Source organism: Ahaetulla prasina, chromosome 8 (assembly GCF_028640845.1).
Source record: "Ahaetulla prasina isolate Xishuangbanna chromosome 8, ASM2864084v1, whole genome shotgun sequence".
Taxonomy (NCBI): Eukaryota; Metazoa; Chordata; class Lepidosauria; order Squamata; family Colubridae; genus Ahaetulla; species Ahaetulla prasina.
Window position 1 is genome coordinate 23,760,287 of NC_080546.1, and position 20,348 is coordinate 23,780,634.

At 35.4% G+C, this 20,348-nt stretch overlaps 1 protein-coding gene across 1 annotated transcript in view; it reads right to left on the reverse strand.

The window, feature by feature from the left end:
- STPG2 (sperm tail PG-rich repeat containing 2) overlaps positions 1–20,348 on the reverse strand; it is a 217,617-nt gene that overhangs the window by 187,531 nt on the left and 9,738 nt on the right. The window contains exons 2-6 of the mRNA XM_058193117.1: positions 19,544–19,653; positions 16,240–16,395; positions 12,252–12,413; positions 3,440–3,555; positions 992–1,103 (exon numbers count right to left, since the gene is read on the reverse strand). Coding sequence (XP_058049100.1) covers positions 992–1,103; positions 3,440–3,555; positions 12,252–12,413; positions 16,240–16,395; positions 19,544–19,653 — 656 coding nt within the window. The remainder of the gene's footprint in view (positions 1–991; positions 1,104–3,439; positions 3,556–12,251; positions 12,414–16,239; positions 16,396–19,543; positions 19,654–20,348) is intronic.

Here is a 20,348-nt window from a genome sequence, read left to right on the forward strand (position 1 = left end):
GTGCAATGATCAGAATGCAGTACTGCAGGCTACTTCTGCTGATTGCTGGCTGCCAGTAGTTTGGCGTTCAATTCTCACTGGCTCAAGGTTGACTCAACCTTCCATCTTTCCAAGGTCAGAAAACGGAGGACCCAGATTGTTGGGGAAAATATGCTGATTCTGTAAAAACTTATATAGCACTGTGAAGTGGTATATAAGTCTAAGTGCTATTGCTCTTGCTATAATAATAATAATTTATATACCATCCATTTCCCAACAACTTTGGGCAATTTATAAATTGTTAAAACATTTAAAAATAAAAAGCATTTCAGAAATTACAACAAAGAAAAAAAAACAGAGAAAACAAAAACAGATGGGAACAAGAAAAGCCTGGATAAAGAATCATATCTTGAGGACTCTAAAACGCCAATAGGACAGGAACCGTTTCAATTTCAGGCGGCATCTCATTGCAGAGGGTAGGCCGTGCTGCAGAGAAGACCTGCTTCTCTATAGCAAAGGTGGGGTGGGGAGAAATGAGCCACGTGAACAAAGCAAGAAAAGCCTATTTACTCATCTTATAATGCTTACACAATAATCCTCTTAAATCTCAGAACTTGGCAAGCCAAGTTATTGTTTGATATACTGGAGCAATATGGACATGATAGATAAATAAATGGAACAGAGGGATAGAATGAGTGCTTAAAGAATTAGACCCCCCAAAAAAGTGGATTTCTCCTGCTGTTTCTCCAATTCTCTTATGACTTTCAAAAGTCATACAAAAGAATGTGCTATAATAATGTAACAAGAATATATCATACTTTGCAAAGATTATTTATGTCTATGCAAATTCATCTTCTTCTAAAAGCCCTGCTTTGTAAAGCCCACCAATTATTTTTATTCCACAGCTCATGCTCCTTTTTTTTAAACGTATGCTTTTTTGAACGGGAACTTTCAAATCCCATCATAAATAATTTTCTACATATTGCAAATGACTATGTGCAGTTAGCGTTACCTTTTTTCCTTCCTGTAATACTATTTCTTCATGATACCGTGGAATATAGAGAACACATTTTTTCTTGTCGTCCTTCTTGATGTTGACATTTTCACAATGCACTGAGCTTTCCCTTTAGAAAATTTGAGGAGATTTATGAGTTGCCTTTTAAAAGCCTAAGCTCCTAAAACATGCACAAAATGCTTTTACCCTTTTCCCCCAAGAGGAACATTAAAAACAGCTGCTTTTGCAAGAACAAATGAAAAGCCAGTTTGCTCACTAATAGCCTAGCCTCCACTTATATAATGGAATAAGATCTATTTTTCAAGTTTTCTTCTCACAGGTAAATTACCAATCAAACTGCAGTCGAGGCTGAAGAGGCCTAGAAAGCTGTGTAACTACTATATGGAATAAAATCATGTTTTTGCAATAACTTAGCAATGGTTAGGTTATGTATTCATATCCTGCCTTTATTATTTTTACAAATAATTCAAGGCGGCAAACAAATTCAACATACCTTCTTTCTATTTTTCCCACAACAATTGGGAATTTGTCTGAGAGAGAATGACTGGGCCAAGACCAACCAGCTGGCTTTCATGGTGGGATTAGAACGTATGATCTCCCCGTTTCCAGTCTTAGCCACTGGACCAAACCAAAATACCATAGTATTTTTTTTTAACATTCTTCTTAACATTTAAAAGGTTCTTTGTGTTTTTAGCTGCTTTACTCTGAGGTCATATTACTTTTAAAACCACAGATTTTCACAGGAAAAATGTTTTTTTTAAAAATATAACTAATTGTTCAAGGCAAGATTCTTGTCTCTCAGGTTTCTTTTTTTTTTATTTATAGCACACTTTTTAAAGAAGATTAATTTGAACCAAATTTTTAACATACTTAAATAAGATGAAGCCTGTTCTAGTTGGTGTCAGGCAGTATCAAAATCAAATTAATAAAATAACAATTAAATAAATAAATAAATAAAATAATTAATGCCTTATAAAACTATGGAAATTTAAACTGTAACTATTTGGTTTCACTATTACTAATCTGTTTGTGGTTTGTATCTTTAATGTGTTCCTATTTCAAAAACTTTTAGCCTTCTTCTTGTGGCATCCTGTAATTTAAGGAGTAAAAGGAACATACAAGAAGATAGGAGTTCAAATCAACTCTATCCTCATTTTCTTTCCCTTCTATTCTCCATAAAAGTTATTTTACCCTTAGCCAAAGTAAGTAAGACTATAAGAAAAATAGCTCAAAGATAACCATGATAGAGGAATCAGCATATTTCAACACTCAGATATCTTGTCTTTGTGTGCAGGTTGACCTTCAGAAAAATGAATCAAGAAAAATCATATTTCGGTTTTCTTTAAATTCTCATTAGAAGGAGTTTCATACACATATTGAAAAGCAGATTTAGTCTAGGGACTCATAAGGAGATAACTATCAGTGAGTAACACTGATCATAAAAAAACAGATGGACTGACAAGTTAGCATTATTTACAGGCAACACGAATAAGCAACAAATTTCCTGCCTTCAATCATTTCTCAGAACATGCTACTTAGCAGAGCACTAAATTGACAGTATATAGTAGTAGGTGATAATAAAGAAGTTTGGCTTCTTTGAAATAAACAATAGTTAATATTAAGATAATTGGAGATGAGAGGCATGATGCAACCATTGAGAACCATTTATTGCATGGCATGAAAGAAGGGAAGGAGGGGAAAGGAAAGTTTGGGAGCTGCTGTATCTTCAAGCTGATGAAGGCATTGTTGAATGAGAAGTGCATAACTTGAAGCCCCAAGACTACATCTAGCTACCGTAAGCTGTAGATATAAATGCGAGAGACCTGAAAAAGATTTTCCAACTCATACGTCTATCATGATTTAAAAGACTGAGAATGAGGGCTTAGAGGAGAGACTCCTGGGTGTATTTAACTTGGACAAAATAGGCAGGGAGATAGGAAAGAATCTTTAAAAAATCTGAAAGTGTTGGAAATAGAAAAAGATCCAGATCTGTTCTCTGTCTCTGTCTCTGTCTCTGTCTCTCTCTCTCTCTCTCTCTCTCTCTCTCACACACACACACACACATACACACACTCACATGCATGGGGGAGGAGCAAGACAAAATACAATGGAGATAAGCAAGAGTCATTCTTGTTGAATTTAGGAAAAAAAATTTATGTTGAGATTAGTTCAAGAACAGAACCAATTACTGGGGAACTGATGAGCTTCTTTCCCCTAAACTACTTCGATTTTAGGAGTTTGTGAACTATATAATTAGAATTATTCAACACTATCCTAGTTTCACTTTTTATTATCCTGGTTTTAGAATAGGGCCTCCAAACAACCCTCAAAAGGCAACTGTCTCCTCCGTATCTTCTCCTCCCCCCCTCCCGAATTACACAACATTTGTTGATTACAATGTTACAAGGGGCAAATATGATTTAAAGTACAGATTGAATTACGTACGGAATGATATCATAGTCTGCAGGTCCAGGGCCCTCATGTGGCTTAAATTCAAGACGCTTTTCTCTCAAACTGCCAAAATGCACTCCTTTATATTTCAAAGTTGGATAGGTTTCATTCTGAAAGAAAATGAATACAGAGTTTATTCTCATTTTTTCCCATAAGACATAAGCAAGGTTTGAGCTACATATTTCATAGTATAAGTTCAGTAATTGTAGGCAATATTAAAGTTAATCAATATACTGCATAATTCAGACATACAGTAAATGAATAATCCTTGTCACTGCCAAAAACTGAAAATTTGCATTTTATGTACATGAACAAATCCAAAAATACACATTTATTAATTCATATCCTGGAACTAGTATATTTTTTTCTCAGTAAATTGAATTGATGCATATATAAAACCAATCATTATTACAACCACAGATATGGTACAAATACATTTATAATAGATAATTATAAATAAATAAATTTATAATTTATAATATAAGCAGAAAATATCAACACAGTTGTTCCCTTGGCTCAGTGAATCAGTTGAATAAATCTGAAAATAGATAAGCAGACAAGTGTTTTCTATGTACACAACAATGCTAGATATGAAGTAGTTTGTAACTACTTTCAAAAGTAGAAAAAAGAACTTAAAAATACAATTGTATTATAGGAATGGAATTAGAGCACCATCCAGTGGTTTCTAGAAGGTATATTCATAAATCTAAGAAATTTCCAAATAAGCAGTACATTATAGGGAGCCCTCAATGTATAACAGCTCATTTAGTGACCCATCAAAATGACAATGTTACTGGAAAAAGCGACCTATGACTTTTTCACACTTACGACCATTGCAGCATCCCCATGGTTACATCAAAATTTAGATGCTTGGCAACTGACTCATATTTATGATAGTTTAGTTTCAGTGTCGCAGGAGGTCATGTAATCAACTTTTGTGAGCTTCTGACAAGCAAAGTCAATGGGGAAGCCAGATTCAGTTAACAACCGTGTTGCTAATTTAAGAACTTCTGTGCTTCACTTAACAACTGTGGCAAGAAAGTATGTAAAATGGGACAAAATTCAACTTAACAAATATCTCGCTTAACAACATAAATTTTGGTCTCATTAATGACATTAATAATGTCATTATTAATAAAATAATGACATAATCATTATGCCCTTCTGTTTTGCCTTGCTTTACTCAAATCTAAAAAGAAAACAAGATTTAGAATTAATTGTATGGGTCACTAAATAGACAGTTCTAATGTTGTGTGTTCAAAAATAAGTCCGACTGAGTTTAAAGGAACTTATTTCCAAATGAATATGGAGCTTGAGATGTCTTATGTTCATGTAGCCATTTCAACAAGGGCTGCTAACAAAGAAACTCACTCAAAAGTGCTCCTGTCACTACAAACAGACTGGATTTTCCAAACCCATTTATGCCAACAGTAGCAAGAGATGTCAACCAACATGTGTTTTCTTTTTTAAAAAAATGCTGCCATTGAACACTATTTTAGGGTATTTGTTCTCATTGCCTCAAGGGCCTTTTGTGGCTGAACAGGCTAATGCAGTCTGTTATTAACACAGCTGCCTGCAATTACAATTACTGCAGGTTCGAGTCCCACCAGGCCCAAGGTTGACTCAGCCTTCCATCCTTTATAAGGTAGGTAAAATGAGGACCCAGATTGTTGGGGGGTCAATACAAGTTGACTTTGTATATAATATACAAATGGATGAGACTATTGCCTTACACAATGTAAGCCGCCCTGAGTCTTCGGAGAAGGGCGGGATATAAATTCAAATTTAAAAAAAAAATTACAGTAACATGGAATCTCAGAATGAGATAGTGGCAAAGAATAGAAGCAAGGGCAATGGAAAGGAAAGGACCTTCTTTGGTGCTTCCTCAAATTTTGTTGTGCCTACCTTCCTGAAGAGAAAAATGCTTCATATTTCCTCTACAGCAATGCTTGTTGTAGGGTACGAGGCAGTGGTGGTATTTAGCCAATTCTATCCAGTTTGGGCGAACCGGCAGCAGCGGCTACAGGAGGCTCCGCCCCCGCCTGGACGTCATCACATCCCGTTTTGACACTGCGTGTGTGCAGAAGGTCCTGCACATGCACAGAGAGGTGTCATATGCGAGCAAAGCAAGCGAGCGCTCACATTTGTGAATCGGTAGCAAAGATAAGTCAATACCACCACTGGTGTGAGGGAAGATTTTGTGCATGCAAGGTGTTCACATATGTAGGTGAAGAGAGGACACTTCCTCTTTCAAATAACTCAGTTGCAAAATGCTGATTGAAAAACAAATAACTAGCAGCAGGGCAATCGCTGGCTGGAGAACAAGTAATTAATTTCAAACAGCTAATGATAATGGGCAAATAGCAAATTCATTCTGCCAAAATCACCTGATAAGAGTGATAATCAGGCTGGCAGAAACAGCAGGCAAAGCTCTCCATGGTTATGTGAGCAGTACTTTTTTCACAGCTCTACAGGCAATATGTGACACAACCTTAAATCCCATCCTCCCCTTTTTACTGAAGAACACAATGGATTTTATAACAAAAAAGGAGGGGAAGATCTATCGCCTATCCTAGGTAAGACTAACCTGCTCCTTTCTAGATCATATTTTCCAAGAAGATCTTTATTATGAACTTAGAAAAAGTACATCTCAATAATTCACTCATTCAGTACAGCTATATAACAAGTACAGAACTGTGTCTAAATGAAAAAAACATGAATAGAGGCACACAAAAAAAAGTTATTTCAAATAATGTTATATTTCCTTCTGCATTCTGAATGGCTGAAATCTATTTCGCCAATTCAGAACTTCTCCACTATGATCTGCAACACACTTAGATCAAGCATTGTTCATCTTATGTTTGTACTTCAAATAGGCCGATCAGTTAAACAGCACCCCTTCATGGTTCCAGCCTTAATAGTTTCCTCACCGATAGCTTCATCAAGCAGTTTAATAGCTGTTTCTTTGTAAATCTCAGTACTACTTTGCTTCTTCCTATGGTAATTGGAAATAAGATATATGTATGTTGCAAAAATATTGTGGAAGTGTATGTTTTTTAAAAAACTAGCCTAACCGAAGAAATTAAAAGAACGATTGAGTATATTCTTTTCACTTTTACTGGTAAATTGCCATAATTATCTTTTGATGGTAGAATAAACCAAAATATAGAATGATAGCAGTACTAGTTTTAGTAGTATGGAAAAATTTGCTTCCGTAAATTACACATAATATACCACCTTTGTTGCAAGCTTCGGCAATGTAAAAATATGTATTTTGTTTCATTACAAGCCTAAAAATTCAATAACTAAATTTGGTATCTATGAAAGAACATTTCAGTCAATATCTCTTTGTGACATTTACAAAAAGCATATTTAGCAATTGAGTTCTGAAAGCAATTTTAAGAGGCACTCTGACTGTAAGCTATTCTTTCTCAGACTCAATAAATTGAATATAATTATTTCCTTCCCTATACCCAGGTTAATCTTAGCATTAAAAACAATATAAAACTGACTGATACTTAACTCACTAACCTGTGCATTACTCACATAAAATCCTAATCCCTAATGGAATTTTTATTTTTAAAAAAAACCTTTTAAAAACACAGACTGCAGAATAAATGGATGCCCTCCTAACTCTAAATCATCATCCTCTTTTGCCAAGAAATCTTGACAATCCCAACTTCAAGGTCGCTGTCGTCTTGCTATGTCATTAGCAAATAAAATATGGTTTAATTGAAGCAAACTCAGCAAGGAGGTACATTATTTTAAGTGAACATTGCAATATAACTTGAAGAATTGCTAATCGACACTCCCGTTGACAATAAAAATGGATGAAGGTGCTTTAGAACTTTTTTCCACGACTTTCCAGTAATTAAATATGGAAATAGATTCCATGAAGAATTAAAAGTCCCAGAGTGCATTAATTCTGCCACTAATGGACTGTCTTTTTAGTGCTACAGCAGCAGCCCAGGTATTTCCCAGCATGTTCCCAACTTTAGGTAATTTATCAGTGTCAGCATTCCTAGCATGAATATGTAAGATAAACTACACAGATTTCAGATTACATCCCACACTGCCTCAGGTGGAAATAAGTATTTATCATATTTCAAAATGCTTGGAAAGGAAGCTTTCAGAAACATGAAATGTCTTCCATTATTAAAAGCATCCAGCTGCAAGCACTTCGAATCATTGTCATAGCTGTATATACAGTCCTCCAAAACAAAAATCAAAAATGTAAGGTGCATCGGGTACAATATGTTAATAAAGAAAATTGAAGCAGGTCTCCTACAATCATTCTTTAACTATCCAGGTATTAAATTTATAGAACTGCCAGTCTCACAAAACTGATTCTGGATGCTGTGTAGTCTTCTAATACGGTAAAAAAACTTTTCATTTTATTCTTTTAATACTGGTTTGAAATACTCATAACAGTATGATGTTCACTGTCCACAATAAAAGAATAAATCAAAATATTATATGATACTATACTAGATTTGCTACATGAGGACAACTTCACCTCCATGACCTATTTGTATTTTTTTTCCTTGGGCCAGAACAGTTGCAAACAACCTTGTGAAATACGATGGGGTGATAGAAAGCCATTGCCCAAACTCATTTATTGAACCCCCTTGGTTGATAAGGATTTAACTATGGCTCTTCCTGGTCCAAGTAGAATTCATTGTGTTTCAGGCATATTAAATACCAGACACAGTTAAAGTGCAAATCTATGCTGTCCCATTTATCAGACAAATCTTCACTGAGAAAGGGAGGAGGAGGAGGAGGAGGAGGAGGAGGAGGAGGAGGAGGAGGAGGAGGAGGAGGAGGAGAATCCCGATACCATACTTATGTCTATTTTTGGTGTTATGCAACGATTTGGATGGAAATCAAGAAGTGATTATTTTTGGTGTTTGACTTCATTATCAACAACAACAAAATCATAGATGCTTTAGCAGATTTTAGACTTTTGCCCTCCTTGAGTTTATAACTAAAATCTAGCAAATTTGAGGAGAGCTTATGTTCTGATTTTTTTTAAAAAACTAACAACAATTCACCTGAAGCAACTTACTAAGTAAGTTGTTTCTTACAGATAACTAAGGGCATGTTCTATTTCTTTTTCTCTCTCATGAAACTCTACAATATCTATTTAGGCTCTGTTGACGTCCATTTTTATAACATGTAAGATTTTCAAGACATAGCAGTCCCGTCCTTATCACAGCACCTTTTTCTACTCTGTATTTTGCAAACACAATTCTTCCCATTCTGCACTGAAATCAAGGAGTGGCAATTAGCAAGATGAAATCTGGGCATAAAAGTTCCAATCAATAAGAATACTCAAAGATAACTATGGAATATTATAATAAATAAACAAATCATTTTTGGGAAACAAAGACAGTAACATAATTCATAAATACAAAATAAAACATGGATGCATCAATAGAGTCATCTATAGTTCATTTAATTCTTAATACGATATCGTTAATATTTTTAAAAGCTTAAAGATTTGGTTGTGGTTTTTATATAATGCAGGCAATTTTTCATAGCAAAATGCTTTACAGTCCCAAATTCATGAAGCTCCATTGAATGACTCTGCTGCCCTCTAATGTACTGCCTGAAAACTTATAATTAAGAGGCGGATTTTTGTTTTTTGTTATTAAAAGATATAAGCCTTAGTGAGCTGCAACTCACTTCATCATATGCACAGAGGGCTAAATTGGTGTGGCAGTTTAGTTATGTAGTTGCAAGTTACAATTGCAATGCCTTAAAACACTATTCTGTCTGTTGGGATTTTCAAAGGTTGCTGAAAACTTTTCATTTATGGAAGTTAAACACTTTCTTGTTCAATGGTACTTGATATTCTTTTCTTTAAAAATCACTTTGGGATTTGCCATTGAGCGCTTGCGAAGTTCAAATGTTCTGATATTACTTGAGAATTGGTTTCAATTTTGATGTCAAACTTGTGTACATTAATTCTTTTATGAAAAATTTGTCCCATCTTTCCTATGCAGAATCCAAAAGGGCATTACTGGGAAATGAGGGTACACATTACACTGGAGGAAGAGCAGGAGAACATGCCTCTAATCCTGTGAGTGTAACTTGCTGGAGCCTGTAATGGTGCTGCTGTGAGGGCAAAGTAGACATCTGAGTTTTATAGGATCTGGTTCCCATATTGGCATCATTGTCATGCGGTAACTTGTGGATTTTGGTACCTGCTTTAGATTTGGTGATTGTGTGCAAATATGGGCCTTCCATCCAATATCTGAGAAAGGACAGAGTCATCTTGTATGGGCTGCAGCTTATTAATAGGTTTGAATGGCTTAAGATTTAAGAATGCAAATGACCAACTGCCTGCAAGGAATCCTTCCATTCCCTATCATCCAGTCAGAGCTGAAGAAGCTTCTCCGATGAGAAGCAGGAGTGAAATCCAGCAGGTTCTGACAGGTTCTGGAGAACCGGTAGCGGAAATTTTGAGTAGTTCAGAGAACTGGCAAATACCTCTGGCTGGTTCCAGAGTAGGGTGGGAATGGAGATTTTGCAGTATCCTTCCTCTGCCCGCTCACGAAGCCACGTCCACCAAGCCACACCACACCCACCAAGCCATGCCCACAGAACTGGCAGTAAAAAAATTTGAATTTTACCACTGATCAGAAGTGAAACGTCCTCAAAGAAAAAGTCCAGTTGCCTCTTAAAAAACCACCTTTGGGATAACCATGACCTGGATGAATGAGAATCTCCATGGACACTTAAGACCTAAGTTGTAGGAAACAACTAATGAAGTTCTGTTGATGATCAGTCTTTTAAGAGGTTTTCCCTTGGAACTGATTTGACAATAGGTAACAGAAACAGAATAACAGAACACCACTACTTTTCAGCTACAACTCATTGATTTACAAGCAGTATTATACTGACATCATATTTATTTTAGTTAAGCACAAAGGTTGCATTATTGTTCTCTATTGTTAAAGATTAACTTGTGAAAGATTTTTTGCGGTTGCCTCAGGACTTCACAAAGCGCTGAATATGCAATATGTGTGTTTTCAGAGTAAAATGTTTTGTTGAATAAAAAATATATATGTAGATTTAAGATCTGAGAAAATATCAGACCAAAGCATATACCTTTAGTCAGTGGTGGGATTCAAATTTTTAACAACCAGTTCTGTGGGCGTGGCTTATTTTGGGGTGTGGCTTGGTGGTCATGTGACTGGGTGGGCGCGGCTAGCTGCTCGTGTGACTGGGTGGCCATGGCTATGTACATAGAAACTACTCAGAGGGCTAAAAAAAGTCATTTCTGACCGGTCCTCGCACTTATGACCATTCTCACATTTATGCCCATTGCAGCATTTTTAACAACCATGTCACTCATTTCACAACTGCTTCTCTTCACCACAGTTACAAGATAGGGCACAAAATGTAAAATGTGAGGACAGTTGTAGGTGTGAGGACCGGTCAAAAGTGTGAGGACAGGTCAAAAATAACTTTTTCAGCCCTCTGTGTAGTCCCTATGCACAAAATGCTGCAACAGGCATAAATGATGATCGGTCATAAGTGTGAGGACTGGTCAAAAGTGTAAGAACCTGTCAGAAATCACTGCACATAGGGACTACCCAGAGGACTGAAAAAAGTAATTAAATGTATATGTGTATATGTGTATCTATAGTATGCCAGAAACAACACTCTAAAAAAAGGCAAGAGGGGGACAGAAAATATATTAATATTAATTGAATACAAAGTATTCAAAGTAACAAAGTAACATAAAGCTATACATAAATGATCTCATGCCTGACTACAATATCCAAGTCATAGATAAGCAAAAATAATCAAGTGTCTATGCATAAAGTCAATACAACTGATAAGTGTAGATTGAAAAAAGCACAGAAGCGTAACAACTCACAGGTTTATGTATAAGGACAAATATTTCAGATTTAATGAACAGCTTATGGTTTTACTGAGAACAAGTGAGACAGTCATCAGCTAAAAAAAGTTGAATCAGTTCAATGGAACCTAAAAAATAGAGAGAATCCAATCTTTTAACAAATTCCTAGAATGCAGGTACACTCTAATTTGCAGCCACAATTGAACCAATTGCTAAGTAACACTGTTATTGGATAGGTTTTGCCTCATTTTATGATCTTTGTTGTCATAGTTGTTAAATGATTCACTGTAGCTGTTTAGTTAATAACATGGTTCTTAAGTGAATCTGGCCTCCCCATTGATTTCCATTGTCAGAAGTTTGCAAAAGGAGATCACATGACCCCGGGATACTGCAATCGTCATAAATACGTGCCAGTTGCCAAGCGTCCAAATTTTGATCACGTGGCCATGGAGATGCTGCAACAGTCATAAGTGTGAAAAATGGTCATAAGTCACTTTTTTCACTGCCACTGTAACTCTGAACAGTCACTAAACAAATGGTTATAAGTTGAGGACTACATATAAATAAGTCTAAAGGAATGCCCAAGATTTAGTAGTGAAGCCACACAGTACTGTAAAGAGGCAAACTTTTCAGGACCTTGGATAGATCACTTCAAGCTAAACATTGCAAGCACTAAAACTAGATGATATTGTAACTGATTAAATTGTCCAAAGCCACTGAGTTTCCCAATGAAAAGTGAAGTAAGAATTAAGTGATAATAAGAATTAAGAAATGGAAAGCTGATTTTTTTAATGTAGAAAATCACTTATTTCTAGTTTAACATATGATTGTTCCTGATAACCCCAATTTAGGACTCTTGGGTTCTAGAAACTCTGAGTATCAACTTTATAATCCTATGGAGCCAAGAACAGTGCCCCATGTTTTAAAATTACTTACATATACTTGATAGTATGCTGGTCCCAAAGTAGTGTCTCTTACAGGCTGGCTAAATTTTATAAGTGTCCCATCTTCAGCTTCTTCATAACCAAATGCTTGTCCCTGGGAAGGAATAGATGGAGCCTCTGACTTTCGAAAATATTTGATACAGCCTGCAATTTTCTGTGGAAGTAAACAAGTGTTATTAGTTCCTTTACAACACATTCTTCTAACCATAACTCATAATACAAGATTGTGGGATACTTGGTGCTCACTTTTGTGGCATATCAGATTCAGAGCGCACCCACAGTTCAACCCTGAGCTACAAATCTTTTCTTCTATCGATAATACAAGATTGGAATTTAGTTTACATAGGAACATCTGAATTTCATCACAAAGAAAACAGGGTATGTTTTGCTTTGAACTATAGTCCTATAATATAAAAATATCATTTATTCCATTTCATCCAGATTTTGTGAACCTCAACAGACCAATTTAAGGGAAGAACTGTTCTTAATGAATTTGAAATGTATATTTTGCAGATTTTTGAGAGACCAATTGGTGGTAATCTCTCTTAATACCAGTCTTTCTATCAAAGGATGGAGTTATCTTTTGTCTAGTGCTTCTCTTACCTGAGTGATTCCTTGGATAGCGAAGAATTTTCTTATCTGAAACCAATAGTTTATCTATTCAGTGGAAGAACTACGGAGAATGCACAAGTTCTATTGCCAATGCTGGCAAGAATTGGGAATTTTATAATTTAGTTGATTAGAGGTAACCACAGGAAACGTAATAGGTGAACTTGATTTCTTTCATGTTAGGAGATTGTGAGTTCTACTTTTGCCTTAAGTATAAAACCCACTGAATGACTATGGGGCATTCACTCTCTTACTCAGCTCTAGGAAGAAGGTAATGGCAAACCACTTCTGAAAACTTGCCAAATCTAGACAGTTATCAAAACTCAACACTGACTTGGTGGCACAATAAATCAACAAATCTTCTTATTACAGAACTTAGCTTCTGTGTTTCCTTTTAAAGGCTATAGTAACTGAGTTTCTGAACAGTAAGTCTGACTCATCACCTTTGATGACCATGCTGAATATCTTTTTTTTGTTATAAAAAGTTTTTATTGGTCAAAAAAAATTTATGCAAATACATATCAGGTATGGTAAATTTTCATTTTTCTTATACATGATAAGAATTTTACTCAAAATTTTAAACACATACAACAGCCATATGGCAAGCAGGCGATACGAAGTAGCTAAGTTTCAATCTTACACAATAAGGAAGGGTCAAGAATAATCAGAATATCATACGAAAGAGAATAAGGAAAACCAACACAATACCAAATATCTTTGTCACTTCCTAGTTTTAGATCTCAGAACTCTGGGTTCAGCCTGACCCAACTCCAGGGCCGCAACAGCGGCAGCCGCCTCCGCCCCATGGTCTATAACCTCCCCTTCTTCAATTCCTGGGTCATCTAAATCCAGGAGGGCTTTGCTGAATATCTTCTCTCATTCTCTATTTCAATAATATTTTTCATTTGGTGCTTTATGTTCCAGATTTTCAGAGTTCACTATTTAATTACCTCCCAAAAGGTTCAAAATCAAGCATTTTCTTTAAATTTTCTAAAAATTCAGATGACAGCCGTATGTATTATGTTTGCTCTATTACATCATTTTCTTCATTCTTCAAAACAGCTTTGTTACTATCCAGTTGTGCCCTGAATTCAGCATAATCACTTGGAAATTAGCTTGGAAAACTGCAGGTGAGATCTCTGACTGCTAAAACATAACAGTTGTGGAAGGCCTTGTAAGATAATGTATATAAATGTACTACCATCTTTGTCAGAGAATATTTACCTATAAAAACGGGCTCTCTTGATTGCATCCCATTAATCTATCTTTCAGAAATTACCGACTGTTTGTTTGTTTGTTTGTTTTATCATACATATAAATAACCTAAGGATTCCTGGTGGCTTACAAGATAAAATATACAGTAATGAAAGTTCCAAAATGAATAAAATACAAAATTAAATTAAATTAACCAAACCAAACTAAAACCAGAGATGGAATGAAGACCTCTGTAGAGATCCTCCCAACCCAAGTAGGGTTGCAACCAGTGGTGAAATCCAGCCAGATCTATCTGGCTCGCGTGAACCGGTAGGGCCAGCGGCAAAAGGCTCCACCCACCCACCAGGATGTTATTACGTCCCATTTTTAACTCTCTGCGCATGTGCAGAAGGCTCTGCACATGAGCAGGATAGGTACACGCACTCTCATATTTCCGAACTAGTAGCAAAGCTAAGTACATTTTATCATTGGTTGCAACTGTATGCCAGTCAAAGCTGGGGGGAAAGTTCCCCTGTCAATGACTTCCATATGTTTTTTTTTTAATCAGCATCTATGAGTCCAAAAGAACCCATAAATAACAGATTTCCTCTTTCAAGAACTACCCCTCAAGACAGAGCAGATAGAGAATTCCAGACAAACAGTAACTCCGTCTTGCTAGGAGATAATTTAAACCTTCCAGCCTCGAGGCACTGGGACAAAATCTCAAATGGATCACCATTCTTACTAGTGTAGATCTAACTGTCATGAGCATATTAATGATATTGAACCCCAAACTTTGAATGACCTCTCTTGGTAACTTCATATAAATGTGTTTTTTTTAAAAAAAAGAGATGACAGAGAATCTCTCTACACCACAGCATCCCACCAAGGATTATCTATTGAGTTGATCTTTCCTGCTTCATCATCACTGACTGCAACTATTCACTAAGGAAGAAAGTTGAAGGGCTGCAACCTAAGGCCCAAGTCCCTGACTCCTACAAGCTATTTAAAAGGATACTATATTCAGTGGTTTCAAAGGCCACTGAGATGTCTAAAAGAGCCAGGATGGATTTCCTTCATCCAGGGTCTGATGAAAATTCAACCACCCATACTGTTTCCATTCCATCCTGAACCTCCTTTCCAATGCCCTGAAATCAAGAAATTGCTGATGAAGGAGAAGGATTAAACTTAAAGTAGCTCCCTCTTGCAATAAAAAGAGTGACCATAAGATAGATCACTCTCTCTATATAAAAGGAATATAATTTCATTTACAAGACAAAGATAACTTGTTTTTGCAATTTTCTAGAATAGAATAGAATTTTTATTGGCCAAGTGTGTTATTGGCCACACAAGGAATTTGTCTTGGTGCATATGCTCTCAGTGTACATAAAAGAAAAGATACCTTCATCAAGGTACAACATTTACAACACAATTGATGGTCAATATATAAATATGAATCATAAGGATAGGTGATTAGTTTCAATTGTTTTATTAAATGAAAATAAAATTCCTTGAAAAACATTTTATCCAGAATGCTTTTTTTCTTTGATTTATCTACATCAAAAACGTTTGCCTTCACAAGATTCCCAGCTTGCAGATCCCTAATGCAGAGAGATAGTGTTTTAGTTTTAGACGTAATCTTTATAGGAAAGAAATTATTTTTCTGTCAAAAATTGCCCAAGGTTCTCAGAAAACCCTTCAAGAAGAAAGCGACAGACATATACATAATCACCCTGAAATAGAGGCTCGTGTTTGCATAGCAAATTGTCAGTGAAAGGGTATCAGTTCATTTTGCTCTAAAAAAAATTGTCAGAGCAAAAATCTCATCATACAGAAACCATACTACAGCCATATAAAAAAGTTGGAACAGAAGTATTAGTAACCACTACAGGAATAAAGTAGTAATTTTTTCAGCCCATTGCCCTCAAATATGTATGCAAGAGATGAACAAAAATCATACAAGTATCTGAATAGCTAATAACACATTTCCATTTAATGTAGGCTTCTAAGTCCTTATATTTACAACTGCAACAAAACAGAAATTTTTGGAATATATTGTCTTTTACCAGACATTTTTCAGAAAGTACCTGACTACAGAAAACATTTACATAAAAGTTACTCTCAGTGTCAACTGTTCATATAAAAAAATAACAATATTCATTTTTATGTTGCCATACCCGAGCAGAAGGCATTTTCAATTGTCTTTTTGTCTTACTATCTTCTGGACTCAGTGAAGGAGGTTGGCAGTATGTTCCAGGACCAGGTGTATCATTAACTATAAACTTGAAACGCTTTTCCTTGTTTTGAGGACTTTTGCCTCCTATAATAGTTTTCTGGAGTTAAAAAAACAACAACAGGAAAATCAACCATACTGCATCTGTAATCATTGGTTATACTGTACTCTCTATGAACTAACCAAGAATGAAAATATAGGTCCTATCATGTGGCTTACACAAATCAAACTCATAAAAGAAGAAAGAAGATTCAGAAATCATGCAAGCCCATTGTTTGCCATGACTTTTTAAATGAATACAACAGATTGGATTCACACAATACAATAAATCATAAACCAATCTCACAGGTTCCATCTACATAAAAGTTAAAATTATTAAATGTTTTGCCTACATGCCTGACTAAAAATGGAGGATTTTATCTCCTGATCCATTTTAAGGAGCTTTTTTTTAGCACTAAAAGATCAAAAAATGGCTAGTAATTAGAAAATCATTATCTCTTTCATGTATGCCATGCCATATGTTCTGATCAGGATCTAAGCATTTGATCTATGTTCCCTCACTAACTGTAGTTCAGTAGGAACCGGAAGATAAAGGACAATGCGTTCATCTTTTTAGGAATAGCTTCTATACAAAGTCTATTTAATTTTCCCTCCTGTCAGTTTTATTGAAGCTAATTAAAAAAATCTGGTTATTCAAAAAATGTTTTGCCTACATGCCTGACTAAAAATGGAGGATTTTATCTCCTGATCCATTTTAAGGAGCTTTTTTTTAGCACTAAAAGATCAAAAAATGGCTAGTAATTAGAAAATCATTATCTCTTTCATGTATGCCATGCCATATGTTCTGATCAGGATCTAAGCATTTGATCTATGTTCCCTCACTAACTGTAGTTCAGTAGGAACCGGAAGATAAAGGACAATGCGTTCATCTTTTTAGGAATAGCTTCTATACAAAGTCTATTTAATTTTCCCTCCTGTCAGTTTTATTGAAGCTAATTAAAAAAATCTGGTTATTCAAAAAATGTTTTTGCAGTAGATACTGCAGCTGCTGTTTTTAATCCCAAGGGCTTTTAACACTGAAGCCTTGTTTCTGTGAATTGCTTGTTGCTAGCTCAGGGCACTGAGTTTTATTTATTTTAAAATGAATACAACAGATTGGATTCACACAATACAATAAATCATAAACCAATCTCACAGGTTCCATCTACATAAAAGTTAAAATTATTAAATGTTTTTGCAGTAGATACTGCAGCTGCTGTTTTTAATCCCAAGGGCTTTTAACACTGAAGCCTTGTTTCTGTGAATTGCTTGTTGCTAGCTCAGGGCACTGAGTTTTATTTATTTATTATTTCTTCAATATCTATAGCCACTCAAGTCAGCCAAGTAACTCTGGGCAGCTTACAATTCTAATGAAAGGCAAAGGTTTCCCCTATCCAGTTGTTTCTGATTCTGGGGGGTGGGGATGTTCATCTCCATTTCTTAGCTGAGGGAGCCAGTGTTGTCTGAAAACATTTCCATGGTCATGTAGACAGCATGACTATATGCCAAGGGGCACAAAATGCTTTTCACCAAAGTGGTACCTATTCATCTATTCACATTTGCATGCTTTCGAACTGCTAAGTAGACAGGAGCTGGGGCAAATAATGGGAGCTCACCTTGTCACATGGCGCTTGAGTCTCAAACTTAGGCTGTCTTTAACCACCAGCCATTGCGCCCCTAACAATTCTAATTATTACTTAATAATTCTGCTACTTATCGTTATATGCATTATTTGTATTTGGTATTGTCTAACTGAATTTCTATTATCTACCTGTAGTTCCATAATAATGATAAGCTTATAGTAAAGATTACAAAGATGTTTAAAATAAAGAGTTCCTAAATTGTTATAGTCCAGCTATTTTTATAGTGCCATTTTAGTATGCAAACCGCTAGGCGTTTAAAAAGTCATACTTACAACATTGCACCAGGCTATTCAATACCCAGTGAGAAAAAATAATTCTGATTTTGGAGTTGTGCGCTAATCTTATTCTTTAAATTGGAGAAAGCAATCACATTTAAATCTGTTTTGTATACAATTTAAATCTTAAATATCCTCTGCTCATTAAGCATATTCTGCTTAATATTCATTAAGCAAAAACTCAGCAACCAACAGTTTGCATCTCCATTTCAGAACGAATCAAGATTTAATAACAGATTTTAAAAGAAAAAGAAGAAAATGTAATTCAAAACTTAAGAGTAACTTTATTAACAATTATATTAAATTCTTTTTTCTACAAGAGAGCATAAACATTCTGTTTCTTTCTGTGTGTTTGTCAGTAACCTCTGGTGAGTACATAGTGAATTTCATGAACATTTTTCAGATGTGCTTTATCTTTCCTGTCTTCCAAGGGCTAAGAAAGCCTCTGGTGACTAGCCCAAAGTCACCCAGCTGCTTTCTATGCTCAAGGCAGGACTAGAACCTGAGTTCCACTGGCCTTGGTTTAAAATGAATGCTTTTGTCTTATTGCTTGCTCATAGAATATTTCAAAAATTATGCTGATACATGTTTCATAAATGCTAAATAATGTTTAGGATTGAAGCTTTTAAAATGAAAAATGAAACAAACAACTCCCATCTTCCCTTTATTATCTTGTAAATTAAAATAATACTATTCTGTTTAGATAAATAGTTTATAAGACTGAATGTCAAATTGATTGAATTGTTGTCACAGAGGTATTTAAGTGAAAAATTTAAGATTTAAACAAAAAGTGATTAAAACAAAACATTCAAAAAAAAAATTAGCATAGATTTTATAGCTACAAGTTAATGCAGTTCAAAAGTATAAAAAGTAAGATGATTCAGAGTCTAATAGATATACTAATTTAAAAACTCCTCTGAAGTTCTTGGCACTCTATTCTTTTACAAATTCTAATATCCATCATCTAGCCTAGTCACCTAGTAATAGAGAAAATACTTTAGAATGATTTGGCAATCATTTTTAGAAAGGAGTGAGAAATTAAAAGTAGGAAATAAAATAATCTTAAAACTTAATTAGTGATTTCTTTGGAGTGGCAGTTCTACACACAAACAATTAGTTGTTTGTGTTTAGAATTGCCACTCCAAACAAATCACTAATTTAGAACAGAAATAGAAAAACTGGATTAAAAATATTTTTGAAGAAATATATGTTTTCATCTACATCATTAAATTCATTTACTATTCCTTGGTATCTTACATCTTGTATATCAGGTTTATTGATATGGCTCTACCTGTATTTTATGAATCTCATAGGATCCCGGCCCCGGCATATCATCCTCATCATTTTGAGAAATAACTTCAAGCCCACGACTTGCCAGGGAAAGAAATGGAGCATAGCCACCTAAAGAGAAAATAAGAGAATATATGCATTTTAAAGAATTTTTCTACTTTTTATTCAGCTGTGAATAATATTAATATGAAGGGTAACCCCTGCCCCAAAGTTCTGCTGTGCTGCTCATTGTGGTTAAGGGGGTTCTCCTGGGAGGGATGAGCGAAGAATGTTGGCCCATGTATGCCAAGAGTATGAAATGTCAGAAGGATCACCCAAGGTGTGAAGGTCATCCCAGGTGCTCAACAAGGCAAGGATGATCTTTCTGAGCAGCAGAAATATAGGAAGATAATCGAAGCAGAATGTCATTTTAGTGACAACATAAAAAATCATTTCATACAGGATAGGGGAAATCACTCCTGCATTTTATTAAGAAAATTAAATGAACAGATTGATGATATAATGATGGATGGGGGGCCCTCAGGCTGATGGTAATCTCATGCCACCTAAAATGTTACTGAGGGTAAAGAGCTGAGGATCTTTTAGAGCACTAATTCTAAAGGGAAAACTACGGAGAGAAAATGGAACATAAGAAGCATGAATGTGGGAAAGCCTGTGTGAAAGGTGAAATGAACCAACCACAGACTGACCTCTTAGGTACTAGTGAACTGAAAAGGATTGTAATTTGGTCACTGTCAGAAAGTCATGCTGTTTACTGTTCATAACATAACATGACATGACATGACATGACATGACATGACATAACA